At 43.6% G+C, this 27,986-nt stretch overlaps 1 protein-coding gene across 1 annotated transcript in view; it reads right to left on the reverse strand.

Moving 5' to 3' along the window:
- The window catches only part of LOC142576610 (uncharacterized), a 211,898-nt gene that overhangs the window by 18,072 nt on the left and 165,840 nt on the right, over positions 1-27,986 (reverse strand). Inside the window, exon 2 of the mRNA XM_075686811.1 lies at positions 15,502-15,685. Coding sequence (XP_075542926.1) covers positions 15,502-15,685 — 184 coding nt within the window. The remainder of the gene's footprint in view (positions 1-15,501; positions 15,686-27,986) is intronic.

Here is a 27,986-nt window from a genome sequence, read left to right on the forward strand (position 1 = left end):
ATGTTTCCTAGTAGAGCCCCGGGAATGTTAGCCAGCGCCATCACTCACAGACCTTGGCGGCGGATACAGAACATCATTTCTGCCGCAGATGTCACAAGAACGTGATCTTTTTGGGTGAAGGCAACCGGTGAATAGACCCACACATGCTACATGAGGACATCAATGTTCGCGGATTCGAAACCCTCGTTATGTAATAAACCAGAAGAAAAGGGGTTAACTGAGGGGCCTGATCTTTATCGGGCCCGTCGGAAACTAATTCATCGTTTCTTTACTTCATTCATTACGCACAAGTAATTTCCCCTATGTTGTCCTTGGTGTCAATGTTTGTTGGCTTCTTATAATATAAGTAAACTAAACGTAATTTGAAATTTTCCTCCACTTATCAACTGGATATCTAGCTTTCTTAACTCTCACGCTCAATTAGTTTCATTTAATTCCACTTCGTCCTCAACTATAGCTGTAATATCATGTGTTCTGCAGGGCTCTGTTCCTTGTCATTTTTAGTATTTATAAATGACGTTTCCAGCAACATTAAGCGAAAATTCCGTCATTATGCCGGCGACTGCATCCTATACCGCGTAATTTATTCTCCTAGTGTACACATCCTACTCCAGGATTCTTTACAGATTTCGCACTTGATGTATGGATTGGCGTACATTGCGCATTAGCTTTAAAAAAACCGTAGTGGCATCATTTACGAACAGCCATTTTCCTTAACAGCATGTGCATCCTTTCAACAACGCAGTAGTTACCCCGGAACGGGTGTACAAATACCTTGAAATTATCTTCACACACAACATGCAGTGGTCACGGCATATAGATCACATTACATCACAGTTCTAAGAAAATTAGGTTCCTTAAGATAAACATTATCTAAATCCCCAAAATACACTAAATTACTGATGTATAAAACACTCATTCACCCTATATTAGAGTACGCTTTATGCATCTGTAACCCATAGAAAGCGTGCGTCATTAACCAAGTTGAATCGGTACAAAGGAAGGCTGTTCGTTTCATTTGTCACCGCTACGATCGTGATTTTTTGCCCGCGTCCGCAATGAATTCTTTGAATTTACCTATTCTATGCCTAAGGCGGTATATCAATTTAGTGAACCTATTACATTGAATTATTCACTCGTCTTGTCGACCATCGGCCTATGAGTACATGGCGTATGCAAATGTTTTTACAACTAGACGTTGTCACACCGTCAACCTAAAGCCTTTCTTTGCGCGCACTAACATGTTCAAACACAGTTGTTTCCCGATAGTTGTCGACTGCTGGAACGACTTACCCGGTTCTTTTCGTGCATTTCCACTGTCAGATTTTGTAGAAGCACTAGTGTGATAGCTGTACTTTTTGTTTCTTTCATTTATTATGTTCAAATGACAAACTTATGAGTCTAGGGGTGCACAACACAATGGAAGAAATTTCGGAGGCCCAAAAGCTAGCGCAACACGAAAGATTGACAAAATCACGAGCTGGCGGGAACATATTACAGGCAATAGGTGCAGAACTGAATACATCAAGGAGTCTAATAGAGGCTGAAGTAGAATTAAGGACTGACGTTAGGAACAAGATCAGAACCGACCCTCTCCCCAGAAACATGCATCCAGAATATAATGTCGAAAGGAGAAAGGCAAGAGCTAAATCAATCTTGCAGGAAATAGAACAGCAGAACCAATTTGCAGCTATAGTTCATGCAGCCTGGGTAAAAGGTAATGAAGCATATACGGCCATTGTCTCAAATTTTCAAGGGAAGGTACAAGATGCTATCACTATTTTTACCAAGGACCCCATGGTGGCGGAACAAGTGGCAATTGCTCTAGCCATCAGGAGTAATAAGTGGGCCTGCATTTACAGTGATTCGAAATCCGCTATGAAGTGTTTTGATAAAGGCTACGTAGCTGGTGTTGCAGCTAAACTTTTTGAAAACATTGGGATTATGAGAACTGAAATCCGATGGTTTCCTACGCATATGGGGAAAGTGGACGAGACTCGTATAAACCTCAATGAGGTTGCTCATGACTTGGCAAGAGGACTTGCTAACCGTGACAGTCACAACCGAGCCGTTCACCATCAAGCCAGGGAATCTAGATATCAGTTATTAACATACAATGGCATTACCAAACACTACTATTTAGGACGCTGGCAATTCCCATTGCCACATTCAAAACTGAACAGGGCTCAGGCAGTTTCACTGCGCTTATTGCAAACAGGTACATATCCCATACCATACACCATTAATAAAATATATCCAGAGAGGGAGATTAAGATGGACTGCAACGACTGTAATGGCATCATTGGAATGCGACATATGCTGGCGGGGTGTCCCGCGACTCTCCCCAAGCTCGTTGAAGAATGGACACAGTGGGAGAAAAGGATTCAAAGCCCATTGTTTCAGGACCAACTAAGGGCCGTCCAGAGGGTCCATGATGTCGCTGAAAGGCTTGGCCTGACAATGCCAACGTGGGAGCGGCCCGCCTTGGCTTAAGAAGTCGAGCCTCCGAACCTCATTACAATAAATGTTTTCACACACACACACACACACACACACACACACACACACACACACACACACACACACACACACACACACACACACACACACACACACACACACACACACACACACACACACACACACACACACACACACACACACACACACACACACACACTACCTTTTTGTCTGTTTCTTGTATATGTTGTACTCCATTCCTGCAATAGCCCTGAATAGGGCCGCAGTGTTTAGAAATAATTAAAATTAAAAAAGAACATGAGAACAACGAACCCCAAGGTTGTCATTATGTAATGTATGTACGCATTCCATGACATGTACAAGCACTTGAAACCGCTTATGTAACCGTAATGTTTACCTGCAAGTGCTGGCGGCTAACGCTATGTACGAAAGCCAGCTTTCTGTTTAGTCTTTTTATTTTTGTCGTTCGCCCGCACTACCGCGGATGTGAACACCATCCCGATGGTGTTGCAAGGAATCGAGCGCATCGTTGCCACTAATGGCGAATTCGGCATCTCGCAGCGCCGCAGGCGCTCTGATGCGCCGTTTCATCCAATCATCGTCGCTCGAAGGCAGCCTGGTGGGCGCCGGTGCGATTTGCAGAATTCGCCATAAGACAGACCTCAAACGGCAGCGAGAAAAGGGGTTTGTGTTTGAGTTTCCGCGCAACAGAAATATGTTTTCTCAGATATTCAAATTACAATCCGACGCTATCGTGTGTGCAGGTAGTGTGTAAATCAAACTTAACGAATTGTCTGACGCATTTTACTGTGACAAATTCAAATAGTTCAGTAACGCCTGTGCGCCAGGCGGAAGGCCTGCGTGGTTCGAGATCATTTTTCTCATACGCACAGTGACGACGACACTGCGCGCCTACACCAGATTTTCTGCAACATTTGACGCTTTCGCGTTAAAATTCATCTCGCAGGTAAAGGAAAATGGCAGTAAAGCTTACCGTGAGAAACATGGAGAAAGTCCAAAGTGGTAACTGACGCGATAGAAATGATGGACATGAACACTCTGGAGCGTGTCATCTATCCGTGTTTCCCTCCTTTCTTGCCGGCGCCACGATTGCCCAACCCTATTTTATTTCTTTATTTAAACACCCTCTACACCCAGGCTCATTGCGATGCCCGGTGATCCGTTGTCTGATGACTGAAACTAATAAGACGAAGATGGGACGATGTTTCTCGCGCACATGTTAGCACGGTGAAGCGCGGTTTAAGTTTAAGTGCATCAAAGATCGAAGCCATCGGCTCACACAACAGCGCACTAAGGAAGTGGGGGCATTTCGCGCACGCACACACGCACAACCACGTTGCTAGCTTAGCCATCTGAAACATGGCCTTCGAGATTTGTACTCGAAGAGAGCCACCTCTGAAGCGTGGGTTAGGGAGCCAAGTATAGCCCAAACAAAGCGAATTCGAAGATTTTCAGTAGCCCAAATATAGCCACATTGCCAACTCACCCGAGTGGACGCGAAACATTTTTTCTGTAGCACAATTTGGCTATATATAGCCAAACCTGACAACACTGCCCTCAAAGCAGGTGACCGACGGAGATAGGAGAGCCCCAGTGTGGCCACGCAGCCACTCCTGCTTCCGGAGCCGTGGCACACGTATTTTCGGCCACAATTGTATACGTAGACGTGGTCGATGACGCTGCCTCCTCGCGATGCGAACCATTACCAACCATGATAAACCGTACTCCGACGGCGGCTGTATATGGAGCGGCCACGCGAGCCCTATCTTAAAAGCGATTTACGATGGAGACAGAGTTCGCCGAGTGCTGATAGCTTCTTGTGCACTGTGTTCTCGCCACTTCGTTCGCGTTGAAGCGAGAGGCCACACGCAGATGTATTCGCTGACTGCGGCGGGCCCTATCTCGAAAGCGATCGTCTTACGTGACGAACGGACGGGTTCCCTCATTGGGTAGGCATCGAAATGCTAACGCATATATATATATATATATATATATATATATATATATATATATATATATATATATATATATATATATATATATATATATATATATATATATATAGTGCGGCATACAACCAACGAGCAGCGCATTCTAAAATAGGATGCTATCATATGGGATCCTTAATCTAAAGTATTATTTGACAAGTAAGAAGCGGCTCAAAGCAATGCTGCTTGTTTTGCAATAACATTAGTCTTACCGTCCTCAGAAAACATATAGGGGATCCATTAGAAAACCTTCGCCTCTTTTTTAGGCCTTCATTTTACACGTAGTTAGCCTATGACAACCTCGGCATCGATTGCTAGAAGTACTTTCCCACATACTATCCCCAAAGAAGGAACAATAGAAAAGGTGCCACATTCTGGATTGTGGTGCCACAAAACGGACATGAAGTACAATAGAGAGCGGGGTGCTGTTACGGCCAGAGAGTGGTCACAGACTGGCTCAGTGAAGCGTAGACAGGCCGCCTCCATAGCGTAACCTCCTCTCGGCACCTTACCACAACACTGAAGTCTGACCGACACGGGGATATAAAGGATCGTGTGGCCCACCAGAATTCTTTTTTTTAGTGGACCACATGTCCAGAGGAGTCTTCAGGAAAATGTGGAAGTGGTTGCGCTATGACCTGTGGGTGAGTTTCCAAATCTGCTTCGAGGAAGCATAGCTCGAGATACCCATTTGACGGGCATGTTGATAGCCGTAATGACAGCAAATCGATGAATGCCATCTAAAAGTAAGGCGTATTGATTTACTTCACGTATATCGTGGATGGCTTGCGTCGAGCCCGTGCGAATGATGAGTGAAGAATATGTAGCAGCGTGAGCAAAAGGGAGCAGCTCGGCCAAGCCGTCACGTGAGGCGGCAAGATAGGTAAGATAGGCCGGTGGAGTAGCATCAGTCATATGAGCACGTCTGGTCTACCTCTGGAACTGATCCGCACACGAGAACAGCGTAAATCATGGTGCCATTAACACTTGCATCAGTGTAGGCCACGACAATCGCATCGTCTTGATCATCACCGACGCGATGAAGTCGGGAAACAGGAGCATTGTGACGAAGAACCGGCCATAGAGACGAACTAGATGGTTCTCGTCGGTTAGTTTTACTCTATTCTAGGGAGCCACATTGGGTGTCCCGAAAGCTCGATTGTGCATTTTATGTCCGATCTAAAGAGCCTATTCAGCCGCTGAACAAAACGTTGACAGAAATACGGCGCGCTAATATCGACGTTGGTGCAACGACTCGTCGACAGTGTTGAGTTGTGACTATTGGCAGCCGAGTAAGACGTGTCAGTCCCGTTATATCACGCACGGCTTCATGATAAGTGGCCTCGAGGCGAGCGCATTCCGTTACCCTGAGATGATGGAACAGGGCCTCATAGGCGAGTCGTGATTACGCTACGGAACGGATAAATATCCTCGTCCTGTTGGGGATCGCACCTCCATATTCCGTTTCTGAGGCCTGTTACTTTGCACTCTTGACCAATGATCCGCGGATCCTGAAATAGAAATTTCAAGGCCGAGCACACGAAGGGTTCAAGTCTCATATGCTGGTTGCTGATCCAAAACTGGCAGCAGTGGCATTGCATGAGCCACATCTTTAAAAAAGTTCATCGTTTATGCAGATACCCCGACCGGACACTTTCCACCCATCCCCCTCTGTCTCAAACGGCGACCTTCGTGGTGACACATCAACGTACTGCCCTACCGGACGCTGAATCATCGCCACGTGGTGAATGCTGCGACTGCGTGGATTCATCGTGGCCTGCTGACATCATCAACGAGACTACCACTGGAGATCGCTGCCCGGAGCACCTTCCCTTTAAATAGCACGCACCGACGCCCACCCTTCACTGGCAGCAGTGGCATTGCATGAGCCACATCTTTAAAAAAGTTCATCGTTTATGCAGATACCCTGACCGGACACTTTCCACCCATCCACCTCTGTCTCAAACGGCGACCTTCGTGGTGTCACATCAACGTACTGCCCTACCGGACGCTGAATCATCGCCACGTGGTGAATGCTGCGACTGCGTGGATTCATCGTGGCCTGCTGACATCATCAACGAGACTACCACTGGAGGTCGCTGCCCGGAGCACCTTCCCTTTAAATAGCACGCACCGACGCCCACCCTTCACTGGCAGCAGTGGCATTGCATGAGCCACATCTTTAAAAAAGTTCATCGTTTATGCAGGTATTCTTACCAACTCTTTTTCTTTTCTTTTTCCATACCACTGCCACTGCTGCCACCAACTGTGTTCTCCTCCTGCTTGTGTTCGAGTTTGTATTTTATTTTTATACCATGCCAACTAATGCTGAACTCTCAAAAAAAATCGAGGATCTAGAGGCTAAAATTAACAGTTTAGCTAAAGACACCTCTGATAAGGTGTTCGGCAGATTCTTGCTAAAAATGAAAGATTCCGGCATTGATGTTGCGGAGTTAAAGAAGGAAGTTGAGTCCCTTCAATCAAGTGCACAACACTTGAATCGACTTGTCGAAGATTTACGTGGCCAAAATGCCTCATTGGCAAATGAGAATAAAGAACTAAAATCTCAAAACTCTTCACTCACTCGCAAGGTAGAAGAACTTGAGCAATATTCACGCCTCAGCAATGTTGAGATCAAGGGCGTTCCCTGTTCCCAAGGAGAGGACTGCGTCGCAATCATGGAAATGCTAGGGGAGAAGGCTGGATGTTCCATATCGCCTCATGATCTAGACATTGTTCATCGCGTGCCCACACGATCTACCGACAAAAAAAACATCATTGCTCGTTTCTGCTCTCGAACTAAAAAATCTGACTTCATCAGTAAAGCACGTAAGGCCAAGCTTTGTGTCAGTGATCTAGGCTTCTCTAGCATTTCTAACGCACCTATCTTCGTAAACGATCATCTGACCCCATGTAACAAGGCCCTGTTTTCCAAAGCTCTAACACTGAAGAAAGAAAAAAAGTGGATGTTTCTTTGGACTGACAACTGTCAAATCAAGGCTAGAAAGACTACTAACAGCAGAGTTCTGCGAATCCGTGATCATTCCGACTTGACTAGAATAGACTAATACTATAGCAACCTGTGTTCATTGTCTCACAGCTTATCATGGCCTCTTTCCTGGAACCTAATCAAGTTAACTCTTTCATAAGTGGATTTCATTCCGTCATTCATTTGAATGCTAGAAGCCTTCGCAAACACTTTGAGGAGATTAATCATTTCCTTTTTTCATCTTCTAGCTCATTCTCATTAATTGCCTTGACTGAAACTTGGTTGTCAGACGTTGACAAAAATCTTTATTGCTTCCTTAACTACAATTCAGAATATTGTAACAGATTAAATAGCAGTCATGGTGGTGCGGCAATATATATCTCTCCTGATCTTACTTATCGCAGACGACATGATCTACATTTACCCATCACTAATTGTGAATCTGTCTGGATTGAAATAGTTAATTGTTCTCCCTCTAATGATAACAGAAATTTCATATTTGGATGCATTTATCGTTCGCCTTCATCGTCAGTCGACGACTTTTTTTATAATCTTGATCATACTTTACATACCCTTTCACTAGAAAATAAAAATGTCATTATAATGGGTGATATCAACATTAACCCACTCAATGACACATCACCAACAGTTATTTCTTACACCAGTCTACTACAAAGCTACGGATATGAATGCTTAATTGATGTTCCTACACGACAGGTTCCTAGTGGCACAGGGACGCTAATTGATCATGTCCTATCTAACATAATAACTTCACCAGAGGCAAAAGTTCTTGATATGGACATAACAGATCATTACCCATTGCTTCTACGTTTTAAACATAACTCGAGTCCTTGCCCTCTTCCACACTTCAAATATGTTCTGGACAAAGAAAGCTTCATAACTGCCATTGCTAATATAGACTGGTCTGAAATAAAAACTTTTAATGATCCTCAGAAAGCATTTTCTAAATTTCTTACTGTAATTATATCACTTATTCATAAATTCACTTGTAAAAGGAAATGTAAAAAAACCATTGCATTCTCTCACAATCCATGGATGTCTAAAAAGTTATTAGCAGCTTTGCGTAAACGCGATAACCTGTACAAAAAAACTAAAAACCAGCCTTTTAATACCAAATTAATTGCCCGATATAAAAGGTTACGTAACTCTATAAACAACCAGTTAAAAGTGGCAAAACGATTATATCTTGAACAAAAAATCTTACAAGCCGGCAATAATAGCAAATTGAAATGGAACATCATCAACTCTTTTCTAAACAGGAATTCTAAACCAGAGCAGCTATCAAAAATTGTATATAATAACTCAGAGTATAACTCCCCTAACCAAATAGCAAACGCCTTCAGCTCCTATTTTTTTGATAATGACACACCCTCTCCTTCACAAGTAACTCAACTTAATCGTCTCCCTCACACATTTTTTATTTTCCCCACAACGCCAGAAGAAATATATAACGTTATATGTCACCTAAAACCCACCAGTGCTGGAATAGATGAAGTTCTACCTGCTACCATTAAAATGATTGCCCACCTAATTTCTGATATCATGTCTCATATTACTAATTTGATATTCAAGACTGGTGTGTTTCCTAACGAGCTTAAGCGCGGTAAAGTCATTCCAGTTCTAAAAAAAGGTGACAGTACATTAATACATAACTACCGCCCTATTTGTATTTTACCTTTTTTCGGCAAAGTTCTAGAGAAATTAATCGCATTGCGCCTAACTAAATATCTCACTAAATTTAATATTCTCGCTTCATGCCAATTTGGCTTTCGTAATGGATACTCCACAGATTTGGCACTCATACATCTAACTGACCAATTAAAAAAAATAATTGACGATGGTCTATTCGCAGGTTCAGTTTTCATTGATCTAACAAAAGCATTCGACTGCTTAAACCATATTATTCTTTTTGCTAAGCTTGAGGCTATCGGCGTTCGTGGTCCTGCGCTCTCATTATTCAAAAGTTACTTATCAAACAGGGTTCAAATAGTGTCTGTGTCTAACGTCTACTCCAGAGAACAAACCACTAACATTGGCGTCCCTCAAGGATCCATCTTAGGACCACTACTGTTTTTGATTTATATCAATGACCTACCTAACTGTTTGACCTCTACTAAGTGCATTCTGTACGCTGACGATACTACCATATTTTCCTCTGATAAACACATGTCACTTCTTATTAACAAGCTAAATACTGATCTACAAAATGTTTTAAGTTGGTGTAATGCCAACCTGTTATCTATTAATGCCACCAAGACTAAATTTGTTGTATTTTCCTCACATCAACAACAATCGGCATTCTCCCCTTTAACTTTCGGCTCACACTCCATCTCTCCCAGTCCATGCTCATCTTTTCTTGGTATTTCTCTTGACTGTAGCTTAAAATATAAAGATCACATTTCTCACATCAAAAAGAAAATAGCATACGGTATTCGCGTTCTAATTAAAACTCGTCCCTTCTTCACACATAACACATTAATCTCGCTATACCACTCATTCATTCACTCTCATATTAACTACGGCATACTATGCTGGGGTAACACTTATAACACCCATTTGGCATCTCTCCAGGTAATCCAGAATCAATCCATAAGAATAATCACAAGGAGTTCACGCTTTGCTAATGGAAAATCCCTTTTACATGAAAACAACATCCTAACCATTTCAGAACTCACCAAATATAATCTAGGAATTTTATTCTACAAATATATGACTAAGGAACTACCATCAATCTGCTTCTCACCTTGTGACCTAATAGCTCATAGTCACACTAGATTTGCACTCAATAATAATTTTCTGCTACCTAAAGTGCGAACTAACTATGGTAACCAGACTGCGGAATTTTCCGCAATATCGCTTTGGAATACTCTACCACCTATCATCAAAAATGCAAAAAATTTATACCAATTTAAAAGAGAACTAAAATCATTCATAATAAATACTTACTGAAACTCTTCTTGTTTTTTTTTCGTTTTGTTTTTTTAGGTGTTTTTTTTTATTCCATTTTTTTATACCGTCTTGCTGTTAACAAGTGTTCTTATTACTCATATGCTATAAACATGTTTTGATATTACTCTTCGCTCTCATCTGTACTACTGTTGCTTTAAAGATTGTATAACATCATAAGTGTCTTTAGAAGGAGGTCCCGATACAGTCTTTGACTATGGGACCTCCTTATGTATGCTACGCACATGCAATTATTTGTATTTTTACTAATAAATAAATAAAGTATGAAATTATGAAATTATGAAATTATGAAAACTAAATGGAAAGGCCGGAGTGCACATACATTGACAGCCTCCGTACTTGTTCGCTATTCACGTGTACCCTGTCTTGCCCTTGGAGATTTCAAGACCTATATGTGCGCACCAGTTGTGAGTGACGTCTAGGGCGTCTTGAAGCACTCGTTTTTGATGGCAGATTTCAGGATGAACGGACCAAGAAACTGTTGTTCGCATACATGCGGCCTTCTGCATGCTGTATCGCCGCTAGTTTCCAAACTGGTCGAAGAAGGGCGATGTTGAAAAAAATTGTGCAAACGCAGATCCTTGTCATGACACCACTATGTGAGGCGAACCGTATTGCTGCTTGCCAGCCAAGTGAATGGAGGAAGTGCAAGCGCGAAGAAAAGCCGCCACGAATACGGAGATACCACTAGGAAATTAAAGCAAATGAGAAATCCGACAATAGCTTCCTGGTTGGCATGGTCATACGCTTTGCGAATGTCCATAGCCAGAATTGTGCGAATGCGTCGAGAGCGGCCTTCGATGAGGCACATACGAGAAGCTACGCAAGGCCATCATCAGTGCCCAGATAGATACCAGGCGTACCATACCATATGCTCCATCAGCATACCTATTGTTAAGGCGAGCAGTGTCGGACGCATATGAGTGTTATTGTCTGAAGGCTTTCGAGGTTAAGGATACGAACCATTTCTGAATGCCTGGCTCGTGTCGCCCAAGCTTCTTTGACAGCGCCTCAGAGAGCATCAAGAACTTTGCCTTCCGTGTTTTTGTAAAGTTCCTGGGATATGCCATCCGGTCCTGGTGCCTTGCATGACTTCGATAGGTCTATTGCTGCTGCAAATTACACCATACTTAAGGGAGATTGTGTACCCTTGACGTGACGTCGGCGAATGCAGGCAGCGTGCCTGCGTCAGCTGGCAGACCGATTTGAACAATGAAAGGAGGTGGCGTCAGGTCCAAAGCAAGAAAAAAGGTGGGGGGAATGTTCCGGCAAATACTGCTGGCGTCTTACCAGATGCTAACAGGGAGCAGGCTGCTCGGACTGGTGGGCGCAGACCGCGTTCCACTGCTAGGAAAGTGCACCCTAACAGCGAAGAGGACCAGCCCATCTAGAAGCCACGTTCGAAGCGGTTTCTTGGCGCCGAGTTGCTGCAGTAAGACGTTGAGCCTCCAACCAAATGAAAATTGATGTAGGGCCACGTTATGATGCAAGTTCTGCTTGGCCGCACGATGCCGGTGGACACAGAAGTGACAAATCTGAAAAGGTTGCATGTCATCCACCCACGATGTACGAGTAGCTTCAACTAGTGCCGCACTTAGACAATGCGACGGGTCTGGTACGAAGTTGAATGGTGTGCTTTCTGATATACACCCTGTATCGATCCCAGTCAACCACTCGACACAGCCGGCGGAGGCGGCCAGTTGCTTCAGAAGAAGGGGAATTGGATGGTGTTCAGGACAACATTCATTTGGGCTAGATGGTGCATACTTGAATTACGAAGGATAGGGCCAACGAAGACGATCACAAGTGGGGAGAACGACACAGGACAAGCGCCATGTTCGCCACCCCAGCAGTCTGGTTCACAGGGACACGAGACGGGCGTCCTTCCTAGCCACCAAGATAAGTCCTGTGAATGTGCCGCCACGTGAGACTTCTCACGTCAAGGGTTAGGCGCAGCTGTATTAATAAGTAACGTGAACTGGGCGTCCAGAAATGTTTCCAGCCCACATGAACTACGCACATTAATAATAGCGCAACTCCATGAGGTGTGTGGGGCGTTTAAATACCCCGCTACCATAATGTGGCATCCAGGATGCTGCTGTCGGAGATGCCCCAAACTGCCGAGACAGAACAGTGCCGTACGGCCGTTTCAAGAATGGCGTTGTGCGAAACGCTGGCAACGCCCGTGCGTTGAAGACAAAATAATAGGGCCAGGACTTCTCGTCATAAAGTGAAACACCGTGAAAGACCTCACGAATGTTATAAAGTGTGGGTCGTATATAAGCTGCATCCCTTCCTGGAGGGACAGCAGGCCTGACACTCCGACGATCCTAATTGAAGTCGCAGAGAATACCACAAACCATGAAATGAGCCCAAACACACAGCTTCTCATATTTGAGACTCCTGCGCAGTTCTAGAACGTTCCCAGAGATGCCGCTACAGTTCTACTGGAAAATGCCATCCGGTGTACTTGTATGTAGGAGCCATCAAAAATAGAGATTAGGCACTAGAACCGAGGTGAGATGCTGTAGATGGTGCGCGCGAATCCCAAAGGTTCTTGGAGTGAGAGCCCTATATCGATGCCGGATTGGCTGTAGGGGCCGAAACGGACTTCTGTGACGTTTGCGATCACCACGATCCATCACAACGGCTCTGGAGCACTATACGGCGTTCCTTGAGACAGTGGATTTCCTTTTCCAAGGTGGCCTTGTACTGTTGCCGACAAATTTCATCTGCGCCACGTAACTGAGGATGACATCATACAGGCTATCAACAAGTTACCGGGCAAGAAGGCGGCTAGCGATGACGCCATGCTTCCGAAAATTCTAAAGGCTAACATTGATGTTCTGTGCAGCCCGTTGTGCCACATATTTAACCATGCATTTTTTTCTAAGACTTATCCTAACATACTTAAATCTGCTAAAGTAATACCAGTATACAAATCCGGTGACAGCAACCTCCCCGACAGCTACAGACCAATATCTGTCCTGAGTGGCGTCAACACCACATTCGAAAAATTAACTGCGTCACAATTAAAGCACTTTCTGCGTAATCGTAACATTCTTTGCCCCCAACAGCATGGTTTCGTTGCTAACAGGTCCACTTCTACGGCTGTTAGCTTTCGAAATATATTAATTCCGCATTGCATAAAAACAATATAGTAATACCAGTACTTTGAAACATTGTGAAAGCATTTGACGCAGTTAGTCATGCCATTTTAGTCGAAAAAATGCATGGCTCTGGAATCACAGATAAAACTTGATTTCTTTTCTAGTTACCTATCGGCACGTAAGCAAAAGGTTGTCATTGATCACATTAATTCATCGTACAGCAATATTAACTGCGGGGTACCACAGGGATCAGTTATGGGCCCTATGTTGTTCTCCCTTTATTTAAATGATGTCCCACAAGCCGTGCAGAGGTCAAAGGTATTGATGTACGTGGACGACACAGCTTTGATTTTTACAGGGCACTTCCTTCCAGCTCTCCAGAACGAAGTGATGAGCGATTTGTCAAACATCTCGGTATGGTTTGCCAAGAATCACTTGACCATCAACTGTGCACAAAAAATGCGTTGCATTTGACTCTCACAGGACACATATTGATATTGCTATTCTTCACCTATCATTATATAAACAATATACTTATTCAACAAGTCCCTTCTTTCAAATACTTAGGGGTCATTTTTTATGAGAACTTGCACTGGCATGAGCAAGTACAGAATGTATGCGCAAAGGAAGCCTGTGGACGCTATACTCTAATAAAAACTCACCAATATTTTCCACAGGCTATACTTCGTACACTGTACTTTTCACTATATCACTGTCATATAAGTTACTGCCTGGATTCATGGGGTGTCACATACACTAGTTATCTAAAACCTCTAGAACGACTCCAAAAGGGAATGTTGAGAGTCATAAGCCACGATCAACCTATAGGTGATATTTTTCAATCGCAAAGCGTTCTTTCAGTTCCGATGTTGCGCGATTACAAGGTCGCTGTTTCAATGAATAATATAACAAATAGAAAGGCGCCTCTTGCTGTTGCTCTCTTTTCCGTTCCTATATGCAATGCGCGTCATGCTTGAAACGGTAACTTTAACCTGTCCAAATGTCGTAACGTTTATGGGGAATGATTAACAGAATTTAATAGAACTAAAGCTTGCAACATGATTCCCCTTGAAATAAAAACTACGCGTAATTTCGGGTTACTATGTAAGTCATTTTTTTCTGTCTATGCAGACCTGTCAACTTGCGAGTCTGTGGACACACATGACTGAGATTTACGCTGACTATATGTTCTTATGTTCCTTAAGTGTCAGCAGAAATCTCAGCCAACATATATATATATATATATATATATATATATATATATATATATATATATATATATATATATATATAATATGCGCAGGTCAGCTAAAGCACACAAAAAATATTAGGAATATATATATATATATATTCCTAATATTGTTTGTGTGCTTTAGCTGACCTGCGCATATTTGTTGTATATTGCACCGGACCGGCCACTAGCCATTTTAGGCTATCGGCCCAGATATTCTTTGTACATATATTTTTGATTTTCTTGAAAAATAAAGTTTCTGTTTCAGTTTCAATGCTGGTGTGATGACGAATGCCGGAGCGGCGCTGAAAGGGCGAATGGACGTACACAGAAACCCTTTTTGCGAGCGTTACACTGCGGGCGTATCACTGCGGTCGCAGTAAAACTAAAGGACCATAAAGCGCACGTTTCACGAGTTATTATTATTTGGCTGTGTCTGCCGTTTATTCACGTCTCTATCCTCATTCCGATTGCCATTACATTGTCCTAGCTCTGCCAGTGCTGCGTTTTGCTGTCTGAACCACTTGAGCGAAAGGAAAGCTTTTGAAAGAAACACGAAAATTATAACATTGTAGTTCAAAATTGGCACACGTTGCGACTTGAGACTAAACTATAGTGAAGTCCCCTATAGTGGGAGCATATCAATAATGAGGTTATATTGGTTGTGCGTCTCCATAGAACACAGCGCCATACCTGAGATAGTGTAGAATGTGCAGATGTAGGTGGTCACCAGCGTGGCGAGAGGCAGTAGAAACATGCAGACTAACGACAAGCTGGTGTACAGCTGCTCCTGCCACTGCGCCGAGTAGAACCCGTACGTGACACACTGGTAGAACTCCTCCGCGAACGGGCCTCGCTGGACACGGAAGATGAACACCTGCGCATTTCAATAAGAGAAACGGCACAGCGAATCAGCCTCGCTGTGAGAGCCGGAGCTTTATGTGCATCTGCGATGAAGAGCAGCAACGCAACCTTGTGGGGACAATAACCCATCATGGGAAGCGTATATTGATCAACGACCTTAATCGCACGGTTTGTTTCATAGGCCGCAATTCTTACGAGACGTGTAGCGCTCGATGCATTGACGAGCGCTGAAGCACGATAACTTCGACACGTTGGCGGTAGGACGTGAACAAGAGATTGCATGGTGCACGAGAATGACACCAATGCAGGAAATAAATGACTGCGGCGAACTCCCAAGAAATAGAGCGGCTACCATTCAAAAGCAGCCTTTTGCTGATCGCGACCTACGTACTGAGGGGTATTCTCTAAGTGTCCTAGTGGACATTTCCATTTCGTCTTCTGCTCAAGTTCTGATTGGCGAAGCTGGGGTCCACGTCAGAAGCAGACAGGCAATCCAGCTAATCAGCACTTCAGCAGCAGTCGAAACAGACATGTCCACCAGGTGGACACTTACAGAATACACCCCCCGTATGGCGCAAAACCGAAGGTGAAGTACACACGACAGGGCAGGCGCCCAGCATACAAGCTAACTTCATTCCTCAAGACAGATGAGCTTACACAGCGTCGACTGGACCACGAGCGCCCGTCCTGTCGATGTGTGTTTGTTGGGCTTGGTTTTCTCGAGCTATAACGACTTAAAGCAGTATGTCTGACCAATTAACTCCGACAATACCTGATTTGCTTAAGTCATCATGTTCTATTTTCTACATTATATGTATAAAATATTTGTACATTATACTTTCGTTAACCCAAAGGTTGCCCTTACCATCAATATGATGTAAAACATTCAAAACAATGAGACCGGAATATACGTGTCCGGTTAAACCAAATAAAAGGAGGTGAAATATTGTGCAACAGGCGCCTAAATGTTAGAAGAATGACCGGTTTAAGCTTCCCTTTAATATGAAAAGCCGTTTTCACGAACCACAATGTATGCATTGCTGATCAAGACTCCAAAAAACACCAAAATTCGCAATATCAGGTGCCTTAAAATCCACTAAAAGGGCCACTAAATGGAGAGAACACTCAGAATCGCGTTCAAAATGTGTTTTACTGCACCTGCCCAAAACACGGTCTAGAAAAAGGCGAATTGAGTAGAAATGTGCTTCTTTTCGTCCATAATGGGATAAAGAATATAGATTATCAATGCTAATAAGTGATTTTTGTGCGACTGTGAAGTGTAGAAACGTAGTGCGAAATGGAACGAAAAGAGACGTTTGCGTTTACTGCAATCACTGGCCGGAAATCAAATTAAACTACTGGGAAGTTAATAAATTTATAGAAAAATGTTCTATTTCATCTTGGCATGTTCGTGCGTCTTTGCTGTGTATTTGTTCGCTGGCGTTGGCTTAGTTGCGTCTAGAGTCGGTGCCATTGGTGACACCGTAGACCTCCATCTGTACTGATCTTGCGATCAATGTGCTCGGCCATAGTGTTCATCATATTCATTTCTTCCGAGACCATCCCGCACATTAAGGATGACATTGGTCATCTCAGTGGACATTCTGTTGCTTAACTTAGATTTATTCATACTCAGCTGGCTGCAAACACGACCGCAGTCGTGGCCGAGTGTACAAGGGCGTCCGCCACGGCTGCGGTAGGTGGACTGTTCGAAACCCACCGCCGGCACCCACCGATCAAAAAAAAAAAAAAAAGATGGGTACAGGCGCTCCAGAACCCGACGCCCGGGTAGTGTTTGGGGTGTATCGCCTGAGGAGTTCAACCGGCTGCCGGCTTTACTAGTTTCGACATGCAACTCTCAAGGGTGAATACGTTCCCTGGCCGTAATGCGGACACGGCTGCGTTAGTCAATAAATATCTGCAAACACGCTCAGCGTCAGTGTTGGACCACGCAACAGCCGTGCAGAGAAATAGAAAGTTGCCAAGTGAATGCCTGGATGCATTTCTGCAAAGCTATATAATGAGTCAAAGGTCCTTGAAATGCGTCTTCGAAAATGGCAAAAAGTGAAACTGCTACGAACAGCCCAAACAGCTAGAACTGTATTCTGCAGGAAGACAAGTCGGACTAGCTGGTGTTTGCTTAACGACATATTGTAGTGCAAAGACACAATTATAAAGAAGACATGCAAACATACATCACACACCTTTTAACAACGCGTAAGTAATATATCAGTAACAAGTTGTTAGTAGCGCTTGTGACGTGTGTCTGTGCATCTTCTCTCTCATTGTACCTTCGCGCTACAGTATGTTGTTATGATAGAGCTCCAGTTCAGAGGAGGCATGAAGATATAGACGAAGAAATCCGAATGGCAAGTTTTGTGGAGGAAGATCATAATTTCGTCTTGCTTCCGAAGAGGCACGGATAAACTGCATATTTGAGACGTGTGAAACACGAATTGTTCTCCCAAAAATTTGAGTTTTTGCACTGCCATAAAAGAAAACACCACAACATAAAAACCACCAAGACCCACCATCCGCTAATGAACAAATTCGCCCATTAGGCAACCCAGGAAACCACCAATTTGGCATCCCAGGAAACCACCGCTAATTTGGCAACAGTGCTGCTCACAAAAGCCTACCCACAAGGCTGGCAAGCAAAGTTCAGTGATTCCTTTACCATAACTTCCACTGCATTGCCAGACAACCAAAAAAGCCACTCAGTTCTTCATTACGGCAGTAATAAGCAATTCATGGTCTAATACATTCTGGACAAATAAGATTACCACTTTTTTAATGGGAAACATTTCCCGATAATCTTTATTTTTGTTAAATAGTAATAGTATTGGCTGCTTCTGAATTGATTATAAGTGTGCTTTCGCGTGGCCAATCGAAGCTCAGTTCCGGAGTGAGGAACAAGGTATATGCAAACTGGTAGCGAAGTTTCCATAGAAGCTCACATATCAAGAAAATGGCGGATCGTTACAACCGCCGCCATCTACATATCGGCAGGACAACTAAGAGCAAGTAAAAATAAAAAGTGACACCACAACCGGAAATGGCTGTGACGTCAAAATCTTACGCTGTTTGACGCGTATGTTTAAATTTCTTTAGTGTCCGGCACTTTGACAGGTACGCCCGCAGTTTTTCTTTAGACGCTGAGGCGAGCTTGCGACTCGCATTAGCTGAAGCGCCAGCGCGTCATTAAACTATAGGGATGGCGTATGTATTAATGCGAACATAAATAGGTTGTTATTTACTAGGTAGACTTGATTGTGGCACGAAATATCTTTTGGGGAAATGGACAGAAAAAGGAACTGTTTAATTACACCCTCAAAAACCTATAGAACGAAAGACAACGTCCGCGCGTGCGCAGAGGGCCAAGGTGTGACAGAGAACATGGTCATGATCGCTTATTTTGAAGAAAGCACATTTGTGCAGAATGCAGTAGGATAAGGCTACTCAACAATAGACCATATTGACACTATCAATCAGGTGATAGAGAAATGTGCGGAATATAACCAACCCTCATATATAGCTTTCATTCATTACGAGAAAGCGTTTCATTCAGTCGAAACCTCAGCAGTCATGCAGGCATTACGAAATCAGGGTGAAGACGAGCCGTAGGTAAAAATACGGAAAGATATCTGTAGCGGCTCCACAGCCACCGTAGTCCTCCATAAAGAAAGCAACAAAATCCCGATAAAGAAAGGCGTCAGGCAGGGAGATACGCTCTCTACAATGCTATTCACAGCGTGTTTACAGGAGGTATTCACAGACCTGGATTGGGAAGAATTGGGGATAAGTTTAATTGAGAATGCCTTAGTGACTTGCGATTCGCTGATGATATTGCCTGGCTTAGTAACTCAGGGGACCAATTGCAATGCATGCTCACTAACCTGGAGAGGCAAAGCAGAAGGGTGGGTCTAAAAATTAATCTACAGAAAACTAAAGTAAGTTTAACAGTCTCGGAAGGGAACAGCAGCTTACGATAGGTAGCGAGGCACTGGAAATTGTAAGGGAACACATCTACTTAGGGCACGTAGTTCCTGCGGATCCGGATCATGAGACTGACATAATCAGAACAATAACAATGGGCTGGGGTGCGTTTGGCAGGCAATCTCAGATCATGACAAGCAGGTTGCCATTATCCCTCAAAGGAAAAGTATATAACAGCTGTGTCTTACCAGTATTGACGTACGGGGCAGAAACCTGGAGGCTTACGAAAAGGGTTCTACTTAAATTGAGGACGACGCAACGAGCAATGGAAAGAAGAATGATACGTGTAATGTTAAGGGATAAGAAAAGAGCAGATTGGATTAGGGAACAAACGCGAGTTAATGACATCTTAGTTAAAAACAAGAAAAAGAAATGGGCATGGGCAGGACATGCAATGAGGAGGGAAGATAGCGATGGTCAATAAGGGTTACGAACTGGACTCCAAGGGAAAGGAAGCGTAGCAGGGGACGGCAGAAAGTTAAAGGGGCGGATGACATTAAGAAGTTTGCAGGGATAACATCCCACAATTATTACATGACCGAGGTAGTTGGAGAAGTATGGGAGTGCCTTTGCCATTCAGTGGGCGTAACCAGGCTGATGATGATGACAATAGGATAGATGTATCGCTGACAATTTGTGTCGCTGCTGTGTGTCGCTGGCTGTATCGCTTTGCATCGCTGACACAAGCTGTTATTGACGGCAACTGCTCCAGCAAGTCTCCAGCAAGGAGAGCCAATCGAATGGAAGTAAAGGACAATGCCACAGAGGTTTCATAAGCAAATTCCCTCTTATTCGACTAGAACAACGCAACCAATGTAATTGACGAGAGAAAAGGTGTTTGAATGAATGGAAAGTATCGTGGCCAGCACGAAGTCGTAATATATAGCAAGATATGAGAAACCTTTTTCCAGAATCATGTACAATGCCGTGGAACACCGCATATCCATATCCAGCAGTTATCAGACAGCATTGCCCCATATTATTATTTAGGAAACATTCGGCTTACTAATTTTCCTGCCCATCGGACACTCAAAGCCTGTGTTAGGAGAGTCAAGGAACATGGCGCGGCGTTTCATCGCGGAGCATTCTGCATTTATCGTCACGACGAGGCACACAGCGTCCGATGTCCCAGCGTTAACTTTCACGATAATATAAAACTTGCCCGATAATAAAAAAACCTGAATTCACACCTTTCGCTAATTAATGTCGTGCGTTAGGTCACGCCAGCTACACTCTTATGCAAATATACACTTTTTGGGGTGTATCTCTGCCACACAACGATAATCGTCATCTGCCTTGCTTACGTTTCCTTTCTTGAAAACGCCGCGCCCGCTACTTTCCTATCGGGAATGCTATGTCATGCTGATAACGCGCATGCCGTTCGTTACAGCAAAGTACCGGGCTCGCCGCGTTAAAGAAAGGAAATGTGGACAAGATAGATGACGATTATCATTGTGGCAAAAGGGTGTAATTTTGCTTAAGAGTGTATGAAGTGAAGCGCAAGCCGCACTTTGAACAAACACGCCAGCAAATAAGAAAACTCGGATGAAACCGCCTCGTTGAAGTGAGCAATGCCATTCTGCTCGACATAATGGCTGGCTTCCATAGTCTTGCCAAGTCTTGTGCCAGAATCACTGGTTGGTAGCGGTCACAAAAAACAACCTAACAAATTATGAAATAGGAGGAACTAACAGTTGTTGTTTTAGTAGAGCGAAAATATTCGAAACGGGATATTTACTGGTATGACAGTAGTCTGATTGAAACGTTTCAGATAGGTTCTCCAGATTGAGTGTTTGTCCCCCTCACGATATCTCGCTTTAATCGTGCACTACTGACTGATATATCTGGCGATAGGTTTTGGCACGCCTTTCGTTCGAAGCTTCGCGATCTGTTCAGACGGACCTTGTCAGGAAGCCGGATGATAGGCCCGCATAGCGCCCATCCCCCTCGCCCCCTCCTTTCTCTGCCCCCTGGCGGCCCGAAACGCCATCGTCAGCCAGGCGGCGACGGCGAGTGGCACATGCTCGGCCGCCGACGCAGTCGCTCCGCAGTGACGCTTTGCAAATCGCTGTGGACTGACCGTGTTGTCCGAGATTATGGCGGGACAGCGGCTGCTCGCGTTTCGCCTCGGCGAGAGGCGCTTCAGTTGGGGGCGCTCTGCGTTTCCGCCGCGCGAGTGAAATATGCCTGCATTTATCGTCTCAAACTGAGCCGCAAGCGTATGAGTTTGAGTTTATATCTGAAAACGGGCACACAATCCACACAGATAGCGACGTCAGCTTTATAACGGGGCCTATTTCACTTAGCTGAAGAGTTAATATGCACATTTTTGCAAGGAGTTATCTCCAATCATAAAATGTTATAGTTTCTTTATATATCCGGTGACGCTGATGAAGTTATCAATCTATGAAAATACGTATGCTGAATGCCCATTTTTTAGTTGTTTTAGGACAGATAAGCGGAAACAGAGAGTAAGTTTCATGAACCTTCGATATAGAAGTTGTAAAAACTGATTACTTTGTTTCGGCACGCTCACGACATATGCTACATCACGTTTTTCTACCCAGTGCTCTATCTTCTTCCGTAAGCAGTAAGCAGCTACTATGTAGTCCATATAATTATTTATCAAATGAAAGCGTGAATTGAATGAATACAGGAAACCGCTAAGGAGTTATAGCATTCTCAGTAAATTGTTCTTTCGGTTTGGGTACGACATTTCATTTGTCAATTTTCTCACACAGAAGAATTTTACAAGTGTGCGTACTTAATCTCGGTTTATTCGGCTGAATCCCCTATTTGGTTGAAAAGACCATCGGTCTCAATTTCGCGCCGCACATAATAATTGATCTGATGTCTCTATCAGGAAACGGAGGATCAGCGGCGCCCGTTCAGTCACTGCGACTCCTCGCCGAAACAGGCTGACGACGGCGGAAGGGACCGACCCACGACCTCACGATGAAATGACAAAAATTCACCGACGATTACGATGCTCCCTAATGCGAAATTGGAGCTCCGCTCTACACGCATTTCTATTTGGCGTGTCAATATTTTGTATTTTGATTATATAGCTACACGGTTTAAATTAGGAAGAGAACGCTGCAAGTACCGTGGCTGGCGCTGACAATCTGTCTCGTGTGGCACACTGCAAACGGAGCGAACTGTGCCGCCTCTACCTCGCTAATCGAGTGATCGCGAGAGGCAGCGCGTGGGTGACGCGTGGGCGTGATTCACAACAGCCGCCGCAGACAAACCTCCGCTCATACAGCGCTTTGTTTCCATAGAGACCACGCGCGCTACTCTGGCGTCCTTTGTTGTAGTCCGTCAGGGTCTTCTTGGACACTCTTGACTGGGTGGGGCCCTTTGTCCAAGGCTCCAATCGTCTCAGCTGCTGTGCGTACTCGCTGCACGAGACCAATTTAGTCCTCGCAGCGGTCGCTGGCCAGCAGCGCCACCCATTGCTCCGCACTTGGATTTATGATTTTGGAAACTGCTGTTATAAGTTGGCATTCCTATGTGGTGTGTTACGAGGTAAGCTTTTGACCGCTCAATCGAGTTTCAAGGCCATCCAGGCGTTACCGAACTTTAAAAAAGTACGGTTCCGGACTGTAGGCTTTGAGCATGCCAAATTGCTTGCCATATGTTTTACATCCTCCTTCTCTCGTCATCGTCACCCATCATGCGCCTCTTTCTTCCCTCTTTCTTTCCCTCTTCCCCTTCCCCCAACGCAGAGTAGCTGGCTCGAGGAATATACCTCAGGCCGACCTTTCTGCATTTCGTACCATTAAACTTCTCTCTCTCTCTCTCTCTTTGACCGCTCCCCGAGCAGTTAGTTGGCTGCGTATCAGGTGGGGTACATCTTATTCAGTAGGTTTAAGTTGGGGAAAGTCCCGTCTGGAGCTGTCTCCAATTAGTGGCCTCCACCTTGGTGAGTGATTTATGTGGCGGCAGCGTATCGTGTCCTGGTTTCTCTGTAGCGTGCCAATCAAGCCGGGTATTCATTTGGAACAGACGGTAAAACTTTCCAACGTGGATTTTTCGCGTGCTCGGCTTGTATACCTTCGAGTTACCCTGTCCGCCTCTTCATTCCCCGCTACTCCTGCATGTCCCGGCACCCAATCATCAAAAAAATTGCAGCGCCTGCATGTGCAGTGGTGGGCCTTGCGCCCAATATATGGGGCTTTGTATTAGTGCTTCGGCACATTCTATCACAGCTACAACTGTAGGAAGACAACAAGTAATGCAAGAAGCGGCCTACCGCGAGCGTCAGCGAGAGTGGGCTCGTGAACGGGCTCGTCGTGGTAAGGCATGCCTCACGCGCGCAAATAAATAAATAATAATAATAACATTGAGAGAACCACACAAGAAAGCGGCCCTAAAGCATGCTCACCACGCGAAGCACGCGAAAGCGAAAATGAAGTGAAAGAATGCTGAAACAAAGTATTTACAACATAGACTGCTTGCAAAGTTTGAATCGCATGGTGCAAAAGGCGGTGTAACTAACACCGCTTCGCTGTAGGACCATCTGCACGGACTGGAAGGGGCGCTGATTTTTTTAGTTTATTGGCGTACATTTCTGTTGTGCAATGTTGAAAGATGCCAAGATCATTGAACATTTGAGGCGGGTTCTCAGGGCAGACCTGAGGACTATGAAAGATAAGTCTAAACAAGTCACGGAGCTGAAACCACAAATACAGGATGTGCAAACACTGAACCACAATGTTCATGCTGAGAATGTCAGGCTATCGCACCGACTTGAGAAATTGTAACAATACCAACTCAAAAATACAATTTAGGTAGAGGGCATGCCACGTTTTTTTTTGCCACACAACAAATCGTTATGATGCAAATTCGCTAGCTGAGTAAGGAAGTGGTCACAGAGGCCGATTTCCACATCTGTCACCGAGTGTCCACTGCTCGGGGTGATAAAAGAAATATGATCGTCGTGTTTCTCCGCGTAACCAAGAGGAATACTTTTCTTAGATATGCAAAGAAAATCAGAATAGATATAAAGGCGCTGGGCCATCTTCAAAGCTTGTGGCAAACGACTTCTTACTGACGCATTAGAAGGGAAGAAGCAATTGCGATGACGATTCATGTGGACAGCGGGCGGAAAGGTGCTAGTACGCAAGGATGAAAATTCACCAGTTGTTCGAATCGCCAGCGTGGAAGGTGTAGATAAGATGACAGCGAGTGCGCCATGACATTTTGCAGCGAAGGTATATATGGCTAGAGTTCGATATATTTTTCGTCTTCCAGCGTCAACAACAAAGAAAGTTCCATGTGGGCAAATCCCGGGATCTGCCCACGATCCCGGGGATGTAGTACAGTTTTCTGTACTATAATCCCAACTTGAAATCGAGACGGTCTGGTGTAAGGTGCACATTAATAAAACAAATGTAATCATTGGTGTGTTTTATCGACCTCCCAGACATGCCTGAAATGAAATAACGATCCTTAACGCGGTCATCCCAGAGCGCGGTTTTTGCCCTTCAAATTTAATCTGCATGGGGGACTTCAATGTACCTAACGTTTCGTGGGCTTCATTATCAGTAACTGGCGATAACGTCCCTCTTTCTAGAGAGTTGGTTGAATTTTCACTATCCCTTGGATTAAAACAAATTGTACCTGATCCTACTAGAGAGTCCTCCATACTAGATTTGATTTTCCTAAATACACCGCTCTTTACAAGTGGCTTTGAGTGTGAGATTACGGACGGTATTTTCGATCACAAAGCTGTTATTGCTACTATTAATCTTTCAGTTTCAAGGGGCCACTATGAATATACCAGTTTTTAGAATTATAATCATGCAGATGATTCGTCCACTTAATGTATACTTGATACATTAAGCATTTCATTCGACAAATTCTCCCGGTTATGCACTACCAGTGATACCAATGCTATAGTATCCCATTTTGAAAACATTGTTCATACTTGCATAGGGCGCTATGTTCCATTAAAAACAAAAAAGAAAAATCTTGACCTTCCTTGGATGACAAGGGAAATACTGCATTTGAAGCGTCGAGTAGCCAGAGCACGTCGGAAGCGCCACATGAATGCTGAAACAAATGACCATTTCCGCTTTATGAAGGAAGAACTCCGTCAAAAAATTGACGCAGCTAAGAACTTTTATTATCAGTCCACTCTACTTAATTTAATTAAAAATAACCCACGAAAATTTTGGAGCTCAATTTCGCCAATGAAAAACACCACCCAGACATTTATATTAGATGATTTCGAAATAAGTGATCCTGGACCTATTGCTAAAGCATTCAATGAATATTTTCAGTCTGTATTCACACAGGACAATGGCGTAATTTCTCCCTACTCCACGACAACTAACATGTCCTGTGCAATTAACAATGTTACAATATGTAAGCAAGGAGTCCTGAACCTTATTATAAATCTTGACACCAAAAAAGGCTGCAGTCCAGCCAATGTCAACAATGTGTTCCTTCATCGCTATGTGCTTTGGACGTGGCAATACTTCACATTGCTTTTTGAGAAATCAGTATCTACTTGTACAGTTCCTTGTTCATGGAAACGGGCTAGAGTCGTTCCATTGTTCAAATCTGGGCAGAAACAATCTCTTCTAAATTAAAGACCCATTTCTTTGACTTCTCATGCATGCCAACTCCTTGAACAGATAATTTATACACACATTATCACTTTTCTCGAGTCTAATAACATTTTATGCAGCACTCAGCATGGATTTCGTAGTGGTTTTAGCACAGTGACTCAATTAACAGAATTTACACATGACATCAGTTTTGCTCTTGATTTAAGTCATCAAATAGATGCGCTATTCACTGATTTCTCCAAAGCATTTGATACTGTACCACATGCTAAACTATTACATAAACTAAGTCTTATCCTTAATAACCCTCGTCTCGTTGACTGGATCCGTAGTTTTCTTTATGACCGTTCACAGTATGTTTGGTTTCATTCATTCAACTCTCCTGACGCATCAGTATCTTCCGTTGTGCCCCAAGGTTCTATTTTAAGGCCATTGCTTTTTTTGCTTTATATTAACGACATTACAAGCTCTGTTTCAGTAAAAATTTGGCTTTACGCTGACGACTGCGTTCTCTACAATGTCATTTCTTCACCTAACGATCATAACACTCTGAATTAATCTTTTATAAGTTTTTGTGAATGGTGCGAACTGTGGCAAATGAACATTAACTTCAAAAAAAAAAAACAGTCGCCATGTCCTTTCACAAGCATGCTAATTGCTCATATTTCAATTACTCCTATATATCCACTTTTCTGCAGCGCGCATATGAATATAAGTATTTAGGCCTCCTTTTCACTCCAAGGTTATCCTGGTCAGAACATATTCTAACAACTTGCAACAAAGGACTAAAATACTTGGTTACCTAACCCGAACTCTACATGCTGTCCCCAAAGAAACTAAACTCATTACATACAAAGCACTTGTAAGACCTATTCTTGAATATGCGGCTACGATATGGAACCCTTACAAAATTTCGGACATCCACACAATTGAATCTGTTCAGAAAAAGGCGGTTCGCTTCATATACCGCCGTTATGACAGAATGTTTTCACCGTCTTCTCATCTGAATATGCTCGGTTTAACCCCTCTTTCCCACCGTCATCACATTAATTCTCTGAAATTTCTACACTCTCTATTTTACTCTCCACATTATGCTACCCCTAACACATATCTGACCCGTGAAAAGCCCCTAATCACGAGAAACAGCAATGACTTAAACTTATCCATCTTTTTGCTCGCACCAACACTTTTAAATACAGTTTGTTTTCACGGACAATTGAACTCTGGAATGACCTGCTTGGTTCCATTCGTTGTTTACCACATAGAGAATTTGGGGATGCCATTGAGTGCTCCCCTTAGTCATGTTACTCACATATGCTTCTTTTGTATGGTGATTTTCTTTCTCACATTTTGTATTCACCCACTCCTGCAAAAGCCCTTCCGGGCTGCAGTATTTGTAAATAAATAAATAAATAAAAATAAATGTGCAATACCGGGGAGACCTGCAGTGGAGGTGCAGCAGGCTTCAAGCACTCTTCCCCTAATAATAATAATAATAATAATAATAATAATAATAATAATAATAATAATAATAATAATAATAATAATAATAATAATAATAATAATAATAATAATAATAATAATAATAATAATAATAAATGAAGTGAATAAATCACGGTGCATTGTTTTAATTTGATGGGTATACCGAAATCGTTTGTGAACAGCACATGGACTCTCAGGCAAGAGGCGTTGCCATATACGCAAAGGACAAAATGTACGTACAACCACACATCCTTGACTCGC

The sequence above is a fragment of the Dermacentor variabilis genome, chromosome 3 (assembly GCF_050947875.1).
Source record: "Dermacentor variabilis isolate Ectoservices chromosome 3, ASM5094787v1, whole genome shotgun sequence".
In the NCBI taxonomy this organism is placed as follows: domain Eukaryota; kingdom Metazoa; phylum Arthropoda; class Arachnida; order Ixodida; family Ixodidae; genus Dermacentor; species Dermacentor variabilis.